Source organism: Takifugu rubripes, chromosome 13, assembly GCF_901000725.2.
Source record: "Takifugu rubripes chromosome 13, fTakRub1.2, whole genome shotgun sequence".
NCBI classification, from domain to species: Eukaryota; Metazoa; Chordata; class Actinopteri; order Tetraodontiformes; family Tetraodontidae; genus Takifugu; species Takifugu rubripes.
This window is the reverse complement of record NC_042297.1, coordinates 2062135-2077385: the sequence shown is the minus strand read 5'-3', so window position 1 is coordinate 2077385 and position 15251 is coordinate 2062135. Positions and strand designations below refer to the sequence as shown.

The 15251-nt window shown below is 48.6% G+C and overlaps 1 protein-coding gene across 12 annotated transcripts in view; it reads right to left on the bottom strand.

Moving 5' to 3' along the window:
• The window catches only part of znf536 (zinc finger protein 536), a 137000-nt gene that overhangs the window by 61908 nt on the left and 59841 nt on the right, over window positions 1-15251 (bottom strand). For 11 of the 12 annotated variants that reach the window (XM_029845980.1, XM_029845975.1, XM_029845976.1 and 8 more), the window contains one exon: window positions 6253-8537. In XM_029845980.1, coding sequence (XP_029701840.1) covers window positions 6253-8536 — 2284 coding nt within the window. In that variant the 5' untranslated portion in view covers window position 8537. Of the gene's footprint in view, window positions 1-6252; window positions 8538-10746; window positions 10911-15251 lie in introns of those variants that run through there. The other variant, XM_003969405.3, reaches the window with a different exon arrangement.

The following is a 15251-nucleotide window of genomic DNA, read 5'->3' as shown; positions in this document are numbered from 1 at the left end:
GGGAGCATATTAGCATCGCTACGACTGACGCGCAAATCAGACTTTTATTCCGAGTTTCCCTCCACATTATTCCCTAAAACACAGAACTGATGCCACGTTTGGATAAAGGGTCGCAAATAAGGCGCAATAAAAGGAAGTCGTTTTCTTTCCGAGTGCATCGAGTGGCGCGCAAAACTGCGAGAATAGCTAAGATTTATGAAATAGCGATAAGGATTGATAGCGGTGGGCGGAGCTTACAGAAGACACGTCCAGAACAAACACTGAACGAAGCGCTCTATAGAACTTTTCAACAAAATGTGCTGCTTACTTGTGCATCAATAAAGTGTGAAGGTTAAGGTAAAGACGTAATACCCTTATATTGAGTGTGTGCGTCTCCAGGTCGTCTCTCTCTCTCTCTCTCCTTTTTTTTCCAAAACAAATTATGTTTCCTTCCTCGAGGCTCCATCCTTACTTCCTTTATGAGACTGCTAATCCTCTTCCCTCTCAAAGGCTGCATCTCTCTAACTGCAGGTCTGAACTGCAACATGTAATCATCACCTGCCGTTCGCTCGCCCCCCACAACTCCTCTCTCTCTCTCTCTCTCCTGTCCTCTTCTGCCCCATCAACCACGTTTAACCACGCTTTATTCCACACACACAAAAAAAAAATCCTGCCCTTGATTTATTTACAATGTGCACGTGAACAAACATTTCTGTGTTTTTCTGACCCTGCTAATTTTAGTGCCAAATGAGCTGTTTTGTGCTTAAATCAAATTGCATTTACTGATCTGACACAGAAATATCTTTATAAGCAGATTAAGCAGGATAATTTATAATTGCTTACAGCCTTAAATGCGAACTAAAATAAAACTGCGCGTGTTTTCTGCGTTAGTGTTTCACCTATTGGCAAATGTGGCAGTGAGTGACAGCGCTGCCTGGCTTTGAGTGACAAGCCCCGCCCCCTCGCGCGCCACAGGAAATGATGTGACGCCTCTTCTTCTTCTACACAAAAACGACAGACTCTAAAACTCCCTGGTAGAAACACACCTCGTTCGACGATCCGGAACCAAAATCCGAACCTTCACCGTGGACGTCGACATCTATTTGACTAACGTGGATGAAGGGAAACGAATCTTCTCCCTCCCCACCTTCGTTAGCTCTGTTCGTCCTGTTGCTGGCTGCCATTAACCACGCCAGAATCAGTGTATTTAGAGAAAGAGAGGACGGGAGAGGAGAGTTTGGCTGGAGTGGAGAGGAGAGCAGCTGGGCACGGCTAACAGGGAATGATAATGACCTCAGAAATCTGCTGGTCGCTCCACAACAATAGGGCGCTCAGTCGCCTGGAAAATTGTGTTCATCAGCGAGCTCTGCTCACTTACTAATTGACATTGCCAAATATTTTAAGAACAATTGGAATGTGGCAGGGGGAGAGAGTTCAAAAAAAAAAAAAGGAAAAAAAAGCTCAGAGATCTTAATCCCTGGATTTAATCCCTCCCTCACTTTCCACCCTTTTTGTGCCCCCCCCCCCCTTGCTGTCTCTCCCTTCTCTTTTGTGGTACACAACTTAAAAAAAACAAAAAAAAAGGCCTCCAAAATTTTTTATGTCACTTTCAGCAATGTGATGTTGACACAAAAGGTTTTTATGTGACCTGTCAGAGGGGTTAACGGGGGGGGGGGGGGGGGGCAGGAGCGTGTGGAGGACCAGAGAAGGAATAAAAAACAGGCAAGCCAGAGACGACCGAGTCAGGCTGGACCAGCAGAGGGGAGCACCATTATGCCATAAGGGGGGGGGGGGGGGGGTTAAAAGGATAAATAGTGGACAGTTGGACTGAAAGAATGTGTATTCCTGAATCTATCTCTGCTGCCTCATGGTCCTGACGCATCCGTTCCCGGACCAACAGGCCGGCCTCATTTCTCAGGAATCCCACATTGATGGAATCACACAGCTGTCACCAAATAGGAAAAAGGCCCCCCCCGGCATTCCCCCCGCGCCGCTCTCCGACCACCCCGATCCGCTGATAAAGACGCTAAAACACACATATATCAGGGCAGGAGCGACCCGGAAAACCGGCAGAGAGTTTGGGAAGTGGCTTGCTCAAGAAGAAGCGAGTGCTTCTGGGTCTGCGCGTCCAGCGCTGATTTATATCCTTGTTTTCCTCTCCCTCTTTTTCGGCCTCAACCACTTTGTTTTCCCCCAGTGGCAGCGCGGAGCTCCATTCCCGAGTCACCTTCTTCTTCTTCTTCTTCTTCTTCTCTCTCCCAGCTGCGTTTAAGCAATGACACTGAAGAAGATAGCTTGTTGATGTATTAGGAATATTAATATGCAAACACACTACCTGACAGAGTAAGGCAGCCTTCTGTTATGGAAAGATAAATATTATGTTTTAATTATAAAAACATAAAAAAGAATGGGGGGGGGGGGGGGTGCACGCGCGCGTGCATGTGTGCGTAATGGAAAGCTATGTTTTGGCAAAGATTTAGAGCTGGGAAGAGCGGACGGAATAATGTGATGCTGTTTACTGAAGAATGTGATGTCCTGTCATCTCTGCTCTCTCTCTCCCTTTTGGGTCGTCCACGTCTCTCTCTTCTTTTCATAATCTCTCCTTTACTGTCTCAACAGTCCATTTTTCCTTTTTCATCCCCCCCCCCCCCCCCCTGTCCTGGCTCGGTAACAAAGCAGGGAATCCTAACACGATCATTAAGACATAAAACAGGCTGATAAATGTTTCATAAGGACGAGGCCGGCCACTGATAGCCACCCAGGAATACCGAGGAGCAAACGGAGGCTCGCCGTCCTCCCCCTGATCAAACACACTCTTTGGAATAAAATTGGAATTTTAAAATATCTAAAAAGACACGGCTAATTCCCACTATGGGTAATATTTACAAATTGAGTCTGAGAGACTGGTTGGGAGAGAAGCGGTCCGGAAGAGCGGAAGGCTGGAATCAAATGAACTGCGCGAGGAATAAGAGGCAGAAGAACAGAGAAATAAATTGGCCTTTTTATTGTGCAAGCGTGTACAAAAATACTAAGTCTGCATTTATCCGAGACGTGTCAATCAGCGTGGCACACTGACAATTAGTGTGTTTGAATGGAACTTTTATCATTTAGCAGACACCAGAGTCCTGACCTACTGTACAAAAATACCGCTTAGGGAATGAATGTGCCTGTAGCACAATGACTGTCTATTTAAGTTTGGTGACACATAAAAAATACAGATATGACAGACTATTTCCAGTGGGGGGAGGGGGGAGGGGGTCAGGTTTTGGTAACCACTGAGTTCTCTGATTATAGAGAAGAGAAGAATAGTGGGGGTGGGGGGGTGGTGAAAGAGGATGGATGTCAATTACAAAGGAAAAGTAATTTATGCAGAGAGGAAATGGGGGGGGGGGAACAACAGAAGACATTATTCATTATTTTTAATGCATATTTCACACCCATTTATTTTGGCGCATATGCTAAATGTGTCGCTGTGTAAGATAGCAAGAAACACGGAGGGGGGGGGGTGTTATTTATCTCACGAGGTTAATAAATGCTTCATATATATGTAAAAAGACACCATCCGGGATGAGCCGGGCCGCGTTTATTCGCCTCTGACGGCGTGGACGGACGCGGCGCCGCTTCAGGGACAAAAAAAAGTCCCAAATTTGGATCAGAATTGAATAATAATCATTTCAAAACATCTTTAGATCTTTGCCATCAGAGCACGACGTCTTCAGGATAATTAACAAATCTTGTACTACAGTGTGGGAATGTAATCTAGTAAGCAACCCCCCCCCCTCCATAAGTTTAATGTAAAACCCACAGACTGCTATTATCACTATTGACTCAACTTTGCCTCCTGCATCAGGTTTGTCAGCGTGCACGTTCATGGCAGCATCGAGCTCAGCGCTACTTTATTCCTATTAATGACACAGTAATTATATTGTAACAGTTTGTCCACATATGTAATTACTCCCCCATTGCATCGTTGCAATTAGATGAATATCCACGCTTTATAACCTAAGGCGTCAAGTTGGCAAATCCAATTTAATTTGTATGAGCATTTTGCTGCCTGTTTGAGCCGTGCTAAAGACCAGGGATATGCGGGCTAATCCTTGCCATTTTAAAATGGTCTTCCCCTTTAAAGAAAATAAATGTAGTCATGGGGAGGAATCTCAGGAGGGAGGGAGAGCGGAATCCTAAAGAAGAGCAGCCAAGAGGTGGGAGTGGGCGCTAAGCATGTTGGGAAGGTTGTAAACGTACGTGTAAAGAGGACTTCTGCCGCTTTAGGCCTTACACGCTCGCAACAAAATCCTATTTTTACGCACCCGCGCGCGCTTAAGCTACATGGCGGGAGAAGAATGAGCGACGCTATCTGGCACTGAGGATTTCCACTGGTTGGTTACTGGTGTGAAGGAGCATTAAAGCCTGAGATGTGACTGGATGGAGTCACATGATCTGCATCTACCTGTTGCTCAACATTCCTCATGGCGCTGCCGCAGACGTCAGCCCGGGAACGGCAGCGGGAAGTATGGAAGTATGTGTGTAGCCGTGCGGCGGCCGCTTCCTGCTCAGGCACACGCGGTCGGGCGTGCACGGTTCATTCAGTGGCACACAACAAGAGAAAAAGCACGACACCTTCGTCGACGTTTTTTTTTTCCTCATCGCACGTCAAAGCTTCTAATTCGAGAGTCCCCGCGCGCCGATCGGGAATAACGTTGTGAAGAAACATGCTTGTGTCGAGACTCTTCCTCCCCCGTGAGCCATTGTTTGAGCTCGTGCGAGTCTTTTCCACGTTCACGTGCGCTCCTGCGGCCTGTCCCACGTGGAGGCGACGGCCTGGACCGCCGTGTGGCGGCAGCAGCGGGAAAAACGCGACCCGAGGAACGCCGGCCCGCCGAGCTACGTTCTAATCCTGGCGTGACACACCTGTGCACGGCTCCGCCCCCGCGCGCGCGCACGCAGACAGTTCAACACCAGGAGCGAACGCAGAGCTGTTTGAAAACCGATAGGTGATTTTCTTCGCTCAAGGTCGCCAATAATCAGATTAATTCCCGCGCTGCGTCTTCTAGACGACGTCTGGAAGGAGAGCGACCTTCTCGACCTCAAACATCTTTAAAACGTCCTTGTTTCAAATAGTTACTGACGGATTTATCCATCAGTAACTATTTTAATCCGTTTCTCTCCCCGTTTTTGTAAACCAAGCACAGCCGAACTGTTGGAACGGCGCACGCTAAACCCATCAGATTGAAAGTCCTTGAGTCTGGAGAGAGAGAGAGAGAGAGAGCGAGAGAGGGAGACGGAGAGGGAGAGAGAGCAAGCGAGAGAGGGAGAAACTTCCAGCATTAAAATGCAGAAGATAATTACATCTGCAACACCCCCACCCTGTTGAGAAAGTGTTATGTTTAATAGTCTCTATACAGAAAATAGGTTTTTATCTCACTCTCATTTTCATTAATTCCTAATTGAGGTGGGGGTTGTCTGTTATTATTTCTTAGATTAAAATAAACATAGCCTGTCCCATGTTCAAACCCATCACACTACACGGGCATGATAAGGACTTCATGCCTCTGTGAATAAATAAACAATTCCATCTCCACTGGTGGAATTAAGTTGCTTACAGCCTTAAGCTAAGCCACTTTGATTTATATTTCCATTTATTTATATATTTTCTCAAAAGACTTAAAAGCACATCGTCGCTTTTGCAAATGAAGTTCGCCGTTTTTTGACCTGCTTTATATGTATATCTTTAATTAGCGCCTTGTTTAGCTTAAACCGACTGATTATCGCGTATTCGTGACCTAATTACGGCGCGCGCTTCTTAACGTCGGCGTCGCGCCCTGAGGAGCGAGCGAAAGTTACCTTTAAAAACTTGTGTAATCATTAGCGACGAGCCTCCCTTAATCCCAATAAACATACACTTATCGGGCCGCGGCCGGCCTGTCGGGGCGGGCGGGGGAGGGGGGAGCTGGGATTTGGCATTTTTATTAAACACATGTATTAATTGCCGTGGTTAAACGGAGTGCAGCCCCGTGCTCGCTGCCTTTACTCACACTCCACCGACATGAGACATTTCGGAGGGTGTTTTACCACACAGCAACCAGGGTGTGTCACACACACACACACCCTGGTTGCTGTGTGGTGTGTGTGTGTGTCTGTGTGTGTGTGTGTTGAACAACAACAGTCGCAGAGGCGTCAACAGTGTTGACTCGTTTATCTGAAGGTAAAATACGGCGCTAAAGGACGCGAAAAACACACTTTAGTCATTGATTCTCTCGGGTTTTTCCTCACCTGAAGATGGCGAGGAGGGATGCGGGCTGTCGTCCTGGACGCTTCCCGTCTGGGAGTGTCCCCCTCCAGCTCCGCTCTCTTCCGTCACGTTGGATGAACCGGGGGTGGTGGAGCGGCTGATGGACTGGGACTCGGGGTCGCTGGCAGATCCCCTGCGTTCGTCCAAACCCTGCTGCTGGAAGGCTTCTTCCAGGTTTCTCCTGTCCTTGCCGTGGACTCGAGAGTGGACAATCATCTGATGGTAGGTTTTGAAGAAGCGTCCACAGTCGGGGCATTCTGAAGGCTTCTCCTTCATGCCAGAGAGGTTGTAGTCAAGGTTTGGGCTTCCCAAGCCGGCTATGGCTCCGGGAGCCTCGCTGCCGCTGTGGTGTGACATAACATCACGGTGGCCTTCGAATCCTCTTCCATCCTCCTTCAAGGACAATATTGTCCCGCCAGCAGCCTTGGATCCCTGCAAGGCCTCTGCAAATTGCTTCTGCTTGGAGCTATCACTGGAAGCAATCATAGAATACTCTTGCTTGTCCTTGGAGAGGGAGGCCAGAGAACCAACACCACCCATATCCTCTTCCTGACCCGTCGGTAGAGGATGCTGCTGCTGCTGCTGCTCTTTTGGCATGAATGCCCTGTCCATGGCCATACCCCGAGCCATTATCTGCCAGGCCTGGTAGCTATTGAGGGAGTCCATCTCAGCCACCTTTGCCGCGGCCTGAAGGCGCTCCATGCAGCTCGATTTGAGCGGCGGCAGGAGACTGAGGCAGCCCAGGAGGGAGCGTTTTTCATTTTCGCCGAGCCCGTGGCTCATGCTTCCCGCCATCGGTCCCAGGAGCTTTCCCAGCATTTCCTTTTCCTTCATGGCTATCCCTGCTTTAGCTAACATTTGGTGCTGCTCAGTCAGGCTCTGCTTGTCCGGAGAGAGGAAGCCTCCCTGGAGACTGGAGATGTAGCGGGAGTAAAGGTTGGCATGAGCTTCTTGGGCCAGATTGCTCATGCTATTGACGGCAGCCATGTCTTGCTCGGTGGGCTGCTGCGGCTTGCTTTTGATGGCCAGCTTGTTCAGATGCACCTTCATGTGGTTCTTGAGAAACCAGGGTTCCTTAAAGCGACGGCCACAGATCTGACAGCAGTGTTCAAAGGAATCTTTGTGCTTACGCATGTGGCCTTTGAGGAACCAAGCTTGGCTGAACACTTGGCCGCACACGTCGCAGCGAAACTCGTTGGCTGTCTGCACGTCGCCGAATCCTGCCGTACCTTGGCCCGTTGTGGTCTCTGCCGTGATGTGGGCCTTCTCCACGTGGCTAATCAGCTCCTCCTCCTGGGAGGCGGCAAACTCACACAGGGTACATTTGTAGGGCTTGTGGAGTATACGTATGTGGCGGTCCAGCTCTTCTCGCTTCTTGAACTTGCCTTTGCAGAAGGTGCAGCGGAATCCCGAGGTTTGGCTCAGAGACTGGTCGTCCTGGGCTCCCGTTGGTTTGGGCGAGGAGGAAGGCTGGGAAACTGTGTCTGGAGTGACGTGGCCAGAGGGGGGGAGGATGCCACAGACGGAGCCTATCTGCGGATGATGGGTGTTGGAGCTGCTGCTGTTGAGGCCCAAGTGGGGCGTCTGAGCTGTCTGCAGGGTTCCACTTCCTCTCATCTGCTTGTCCCTCAGGATCGCCCTCTCCTCCAGCTCATGCAGGAGTCTGTTCTCCTCTCTGACGCGACCGCGGCCCTTACCCAGACTGCCCAGCTTGTGCGTACGGAGGTGGATCTTCAGGTTGCCTTTTTGTGCTGCGCGGTGGTCGCAGTAGGGACACTTGAAGGGCTTCTCGCCCGTGTGCGTGCGCATGTGCAACGACAGGATGCTGTTGAAACGGAAGCGCTTGCCGCACAACGGACAGGGGTACTTTCGGTTCTTGCGGGCGTCGTCTTCGATGTCGTTCATCTTGGACATGATGCCTAAATTCTGGCCGTTGAGAAACTGCTGCAGATCAACGCGGCCGTTCAAGCCGCTCAATGCTCCCGCGTCCAGATCCCGGCTGAGGGGGTTAGCTAACAGCGCCATCTGACTGCTAATGGACTGGCTGGCGAGGGCCGCATGGTGGCTCTTCTCGTCCAAAGGCGTGGCTGCCTTCTCTTCGGGGATCTGCTGTGGGCGATGCAGGTCGGGAAAGGCGTGTCCGAGCTGGGCCGTGAGCTGGTGGAGCTTTTGACTGATGGGGTAGCGACCATTCAGCACCGCGCTGCTCAGATGGGCATCCGCAGTGGGCGATGACACGCCGAGACACAAACTGGAGTCCTCCATTCTGCAAGGTCAGAGCGAGAGGACGGGTTAGAATCGACGGGAACGTTCCTGAGCCCCGGGCCGAGCACACGGAAATAACAAAGCAAAGGTCTGGAGGAACGCGGCGACTCCTCGGAACTTTTTTTCTTTTTTTTAACGCGGCAACATTTTGGGTGAAATAATTACTCTGCAAACACGGCGAGCGCTGTATAATTAAGCTACTTGTGCCCGTTCTATCAGAATTCCACCAATTACACGCCTTAATGAAACGCAATGACGGCATTGTTCGCAAGCCACAACAATACTGCAATTATGAAATTAACAATAGCACTTAAAACCAAGGGGTTATTCCAGTAAACACAACATTCTTATCGAGTTGACACGACACGTCCTGGCACAACATTCCATTAGAGAGTGGCACTACATTTGATGTGAATCACTCTGCTCTCACCCCGTTCTGCGAGTCTCTTATGTCACAAAAGTTTCGGTTTGTTTTTAATTGGCTCTATTGAAATGCTTCGCTAATGCAATTTAAGACGGATCCGCTCAAACGTGTAGTCTGAAGGCTACAGGAGGCAGAAGGTCACACCTCTAGAGCAGATGTTATGGCAGCTTTGTGATAATATCACGAGATTCCAAATGTGCTTGACTGTCATTGAATAGATTCACATGTGCAACATCAGTAAACGAAGGAGAAAAGCAACAAAGTATCCCCGGTCTGAATGCAGATCCATCTGCGCTCCAGATGGAGGCCTGAACATCCATCTCCATTGCTGCTTTTACTGCTGGCAGGGGTCACACCCTCAGAAACAATAAGCACCGTTCTGCTTTGGTCAACAAAATATTGTATAATATCTCATTAAGCTGATTAGCATGCTGCCTAGTAACAGCGGCCGCCGCCGTTTTATAACGCACCATTTTAATCGTTCAGAACCCCCGTTCGCAGAGATGCGGACCAAGGGCTTTAGATAAGCTGACGTTTAAGAGAAACCGGGCCCATCTGAGTCTGGGTAGGCCCAAACCGGGCAGCGCGGCCACGCTGAATACGTGCACGCACGTGCGGGACCCCGCCGTACTCAGGCTTTGTTGCTTGCTCCACCTACGGTGTGTTTCTAAAGCAAAGAGCACTTGAGAGGGTGAAAGGCGCATTTGTTTCCTCGCTGGTTGGGATGGTTTAACTGGCTTCAGTAGGAGGTGAGTGGACATAAGGGGACCCTGTTCTTTGAGCCCCCCCCGCCCCTCCAACTCACTGCTGCTGGGGGATTCTTATCTTGGGGACATGAATTCTACACTGTGACCATTTGTCACTTTGCATTAAAGGAATGTGACCCTTATGGGGCGCTATTTGAATTCCCTTTCCTTTGTTTTTAACGGCCGAGCGTCGGAGGTCGTTTTAGCAAACTCACGGGTGACCTAACGAGGCCGCTTCGTCACCTTGGTCGTGCAAAGCGAAGGCTGCTATATTTAAATAAAATAGATGATTATCGCGGATACACACACACATTGTCTGTTTTTATTTTGTTGCGCGGAAATAACGACGGAATCTCTGATAGTCTCCTTTGAATCGCTTTGGTTTTAAATTATATTTATGTGACACCCCGTTTTCCATCAGGAGGCACGCTTCCATTGGAGGAGTCCTTATTTGAATGGACCCCTTTTTACGGAGGCAGCTGCCTTTTGGAATCGAAATCTGTGATTTAAACTAGGCTGATGAGCTGTTGCTCATTTGGGGAGATAGCAGCTTGCCCTTTTCTCCAATTTGATTTCTGCCTTTATCTTTTAACGTATAACAAAGGCAGATAGACAATAGAATACTGTGAAATGAACTGAGGAATTCAGTTTGTGTTTTTTACAAACGTATCCTGGCTGACGAGTGTATGCAAATGAGCCACATTAATATGCTCGCCTTGCTCCCGAGTCATTTTATATTTTTCCCCCTGATTAAAAAGGACATTTCTTATGTGACATCCCCCCTCTGCTCATATCAACACACATGCATTCAGAATACAAGCAAATCCAAAGACAGGCGCACACACACACACACACACACACACACACACACACACACACACACACACACACAGACAATACAACTCATTTGACTGCAGACAGTAATTCAATAGGCACATGTCTTTTAAAAGACACCCAATTCCACCTCAAAGAAGGCAGAATTCACATGAACTGCTGTTGCGCTAATGCAAAAATATCCACGAGATGGTTCGTGTTCTTACCGGCGGAATGAAAGAAACGCTTCTTGACACTGTGTCTCTGTGTCCCACTGTCCTTACCATGTTGTGCCGTCCAACACGTCCACTGGGCGCTGGTACTGACACCTTACTGGTTGTTTTTCCAACCTGTGTCGTCCCTTCTTGCCATACGCAGCAATGCTAACTCATTCAATCTAGCGGATCTGCTGACACCTCTAAAACCACACCGACTTCCTTTAGCATGTTCTCACGACGGCTCAGCTGTTGTCTTCATACTTTAGGTGGTTAATATTTAGCAGAGCGCCACATGCACACGTCAACACGCGCGCTCATCCGCATGTCTGTACAGGCAGAAAGTGATTTTGCCTCATTTCTGCCACTGCATTTTCTCCCCTGCTCCTCTTTTTCCACTTCAAGCTTAATTATTAGTGGTATCTGTGACACAATGGAGGCGTCGTTCACTCAGCATTCCAGCGCGCTGCCTTCAGTTTTGTCTTATCAATAGCTCTACGCAACATAAATGCTAAAGGAATTGGATGTTTTTTTGTTGGTTTTTTTTTCAAATTCCGACTATAGAAACTATTGAAGTGTGTAAAAGGAAGTGGGATGGTTTTGAAATGTCTGTTGTGTAGATTCATAGTGGCGGAAAGTTGCAAATGGCTTCCTTACATATGCTGCCGGCACGTTTTCCTTCTCTTTTTATGCGGGAAGGGCGGAAGGAGAAGGATCGAAAAGCCATTACTTGAACTTTACTTTGTTATTTTGATGTGTATTGACATAAAACCAACTGACTAATCACAAAGCAATACCTCATTAAGTCTTAATGGACAAATTCGTTGCTTTAAACAAATCAATCACTATTCATACTGTGCTAGATTCCATCATATTCCCACCAAATCATTAATGAGATGTGGGGTGTGGGGGATGCAACAGCAGTCTGACGTTGGAGGGACAACATGGGTATTTGCCATATGTTACAGGCGCTGAGCGTTGAATGCTAAATATTTTGTGATTACCCAAGCAGCAGGGACACCCAGATCCGTTCAAAAGCTGCGAGTATGTTTTCAAAGTACAAACAAGAGCCCCCTCGTCGTTCCAAAGATCGATTACCTCTGGGTAAAGTTGGTTTAGTCGGAGTTGGTGCTCGGATGGTTTGAACAGGCCAGATATGAGTTTGCTTCTGGCCTTTGTTTTCTTCCGTTTTTGCAGGTGGTCTTTGTAAGGCATCTAATTAATCCAATAAAAACCAGCCTTGTTTTCCCTCTTTCCTTCTCGCTCTCTCTCATTCTCTGACTTCGCTGCATTATTACTTTCTGTAATGAGGCGAAAACACTCCGAACTGCACACGAGGACAGTGGGAGCGACGCTGCCAGATCCTATCCGTGCTCCGTCCCATGCCTAGAGCCTCTTGATCAAAACTCATAACCACGCTGTCGAAGAGACGCGGCGCTCTGGAGGTGGACGGTTCCGTCTGACGCTACCCAACAGGCAGACGGACGTGCAACCATCAGCAAGATCACATCTCATTCAGCTTCCTCCTTAATAAATGATGTCAAGCGCCTCGTGGCTTATTACATTTGACGATAGTAACGATATCTTTGCGTTAAAATGTTCCTACTGGATCACTCCAGAGCCCCGAATCCCAAATACCCTCCGTGAAATACAAACCATCTGCTTTCACCCACGGAAAAAGTGCTGAAGGAGGGTTTTGAGGAGAGCGCTGATTCAATAGATCAGTGAAATATGAATGAACAGGGGCTTCTCCCGCTTCCCCCTGCACAATATGTCATTGAGGGCTGTTTAAGAGGTCCTGTCAACAGGTAGTTCAACTTTCAGATCTCCCCCGCTGATCAGTGGGAGCCCCCCTGACAGAGGGAGAAGAAAGGCACCGTGAGGGAGAAAGAAAAATGTTGTGGATCTTTTTATCTGTCCGTCGCTCTGACAGCCTTGCAGGGGATGCCATGGGAGGAAGATCAATGCGGGACAAGCAGATTCCCACAGTTCATTGTTTGGGGCAGCCAAATCATCTTCCCAAGACGGCCGGGGAGCTCAAAGCTTCCCTTTATGATAACCATCCCTGGTATTATTCCCACAATGATGATGGTGACCTGCAGATGTCTCTGTCTCTGTGTGTCCAAGTGTGTGTGTGTGCAGGCGTGTGTGTGTGTGCCTCTGCAGTAGCATGCCTCCCCTCCCGGGTGCACTATTATAGTGGTCACAGCGGCGGCGGTGGAGCCCCCACGGCAGCGAATAAAACACAGCAACGAGCGCCGGACTAACGTGCCAAACAGTTGTTAAGCAGCCTGCGGTTGAAGTCAGGGGATGGGGACGAGAGGCAAAACGCGCCACGATTAAAGAAATATCTTCACGCGGAAAGATCCATTTGATTATATATATATATGGCTCCATTTCCTCCAGCTTCCTCTGTAAATTCGGACGTTTCAGCCTCTCCGTCTCCGGTTCTGGTCACTTCCCTATAGCCATCAAGCAGAAACGGAAGGCCGAAGAAGCGGTTGTGGGATCCACGTGCAGCACTCGCGGTTCCTGGTGGCGTCTGCAGCCCCATAATGGACCAGTTTAGCATGTTCTGCTCAGTGTCTGGTGGACTGAGCTCTTCTTCTTATCAAATCAGACAGAAAACCAGGACACAATATCATGCATATGAATGTGTGTGTGGGTATGTGTTGGACAACAAACATGGGCCTGTAGAGCCTTCACGCATGGTTGGACCGCAGGAGGAGAGAGGTCAGGAAGACAATGACCACAGTGTATCGTCGCTAGCTTACATCACCGCCCCCCCCTCTGCGCTGCATGTCAACACACACAGTCTTTAAAGCTCTGTAGGTCATATTATAGGCCAGCGACGCCATTGTGCCTCTCACAAAGTGACATTCAGAGCTGGGATTCAAACAAAGTTACGCTGTATGTTGCTGAGGCGGCGGCGGCAGGCGAGACAAAGCCTGGAAGTATAGTTGAATATCAATCCCGACTAAATCACACAATATCAGGAATAATTGCTGTTTTCTTCTCCTCACGCTGAGCACATTCTGGTGGAGTTTTGCATAATGACTACAGTTGGGGGGGTGGGGGGGGGCAGTGTAGGTAATGGTGGCATCAGAGGTGGTGGTAAAGGGGGGGGGTTGTTGTGACAGGTGCTGAAACCAAACTAGGGAGGCAAAGAAGACAAAGGTTCAATTTACTAAGAGGAGACTAGAGTTGTTAATTAAGGGAAGAAAGGTCTGTCTCTGACGTCCATATTGCATGATGTGTGTGTGTGTGTGTGTGAGTGTGTGTGTTTGAATAGGCATGTTTAGAGGAAGTATGAGGGAGCAGCTTCGACGTATGTGTACACAGATTCTGGGAGTTTGGGATGTTTCTTTCTTTTCTCCGCTAAAACAAAAGTCTGAGGCTAATTAGCCGCAGCCATTACAGGAAGTGAGTCAGGTAATTATTTTACATCACGCCGCCGATAATTGAATGATTCTTCAACGTCTGCGCGTCTGTTTGAAAGAATCTCTTCCCCCCTCGTCCCACCCGGGCCCCGTTTCCACCCTTCGCTCGTTCACTTTGCCTTTGTCTTTGAGCGAGATAAGAGCGGGGCCGGATCCAGGTAGCGCTGCCATATGGTCGGGAATGAAAAAGCTCTTCTGTCGAAGCAAATGGGATTTTTAAATATTGAAACTGCTGCATGTCTTTTTAATATGACTGTGTTAAAGCTCTCTTTATTCCATCGCTTTGATCAACTCCCTCCGCCTCTCTGTCTCTCTTCACGCCACTTCCTGCGTCGCTCTCTATTTTTCTTAATCTGGAGAGTTTAAAGGGAAACTGGAGCTGGCTGTGATGCAGTTAAACTTATGCATCTTTGTTCTTTTAAGCAGCACATTTCCTGTTTAAGAAAGCAAACAAATCTTATCAAAGCCATCGGCTTAGCCTTGGGTTGAAGAAAGGGGTTCTTTTTTTTCACGCGCTGCCGTATCTGTTAGTGGTTTTCAACCGGTTTTGTTTTCAGATTCTTCTTGTTTGGCTGTTTTATGAGAAAGGAAATCAACTCATGGCCTTCTCATTATTTCCTGAAATTTAGAAACAGAGGTAAAGTGGTATTTACAGTAAAATAAATGGAAGCCAGCGAGCGAGCGAGCGAGAGAGAGAGAGAGAGAGCATTATCTACTTTAAGGCCAGGGTGTATTTATTACACACTAATTGTGGAAGAGGAAGTGCTTTGGAGGGGTGTGCTCTCTCTGGGGAGGGTGGAGGGCCTCAGGGACGGAGAGAGAATATTTATCTATCAGGCTTTATCAGAACAACACTGAGGCGACTGCTCTTAAGATCAGAGAGGTGGTTTGGGAGGGGGGGGGTGAGGACGGAGGAAACCAAGAGGCCTGCCAGCGGAGCACCAGGGCGTCAGGAGAGAGAGGGTGATGAAAGCAGGAAGGAGAAGCTGGGTGAGACCTCAGAGGGGAGGGGAGGATGCTCTCGCTCTTTATGGAGGGGGGGGGGCAACAGACACGCACAGGATCAGAGCACTGCTC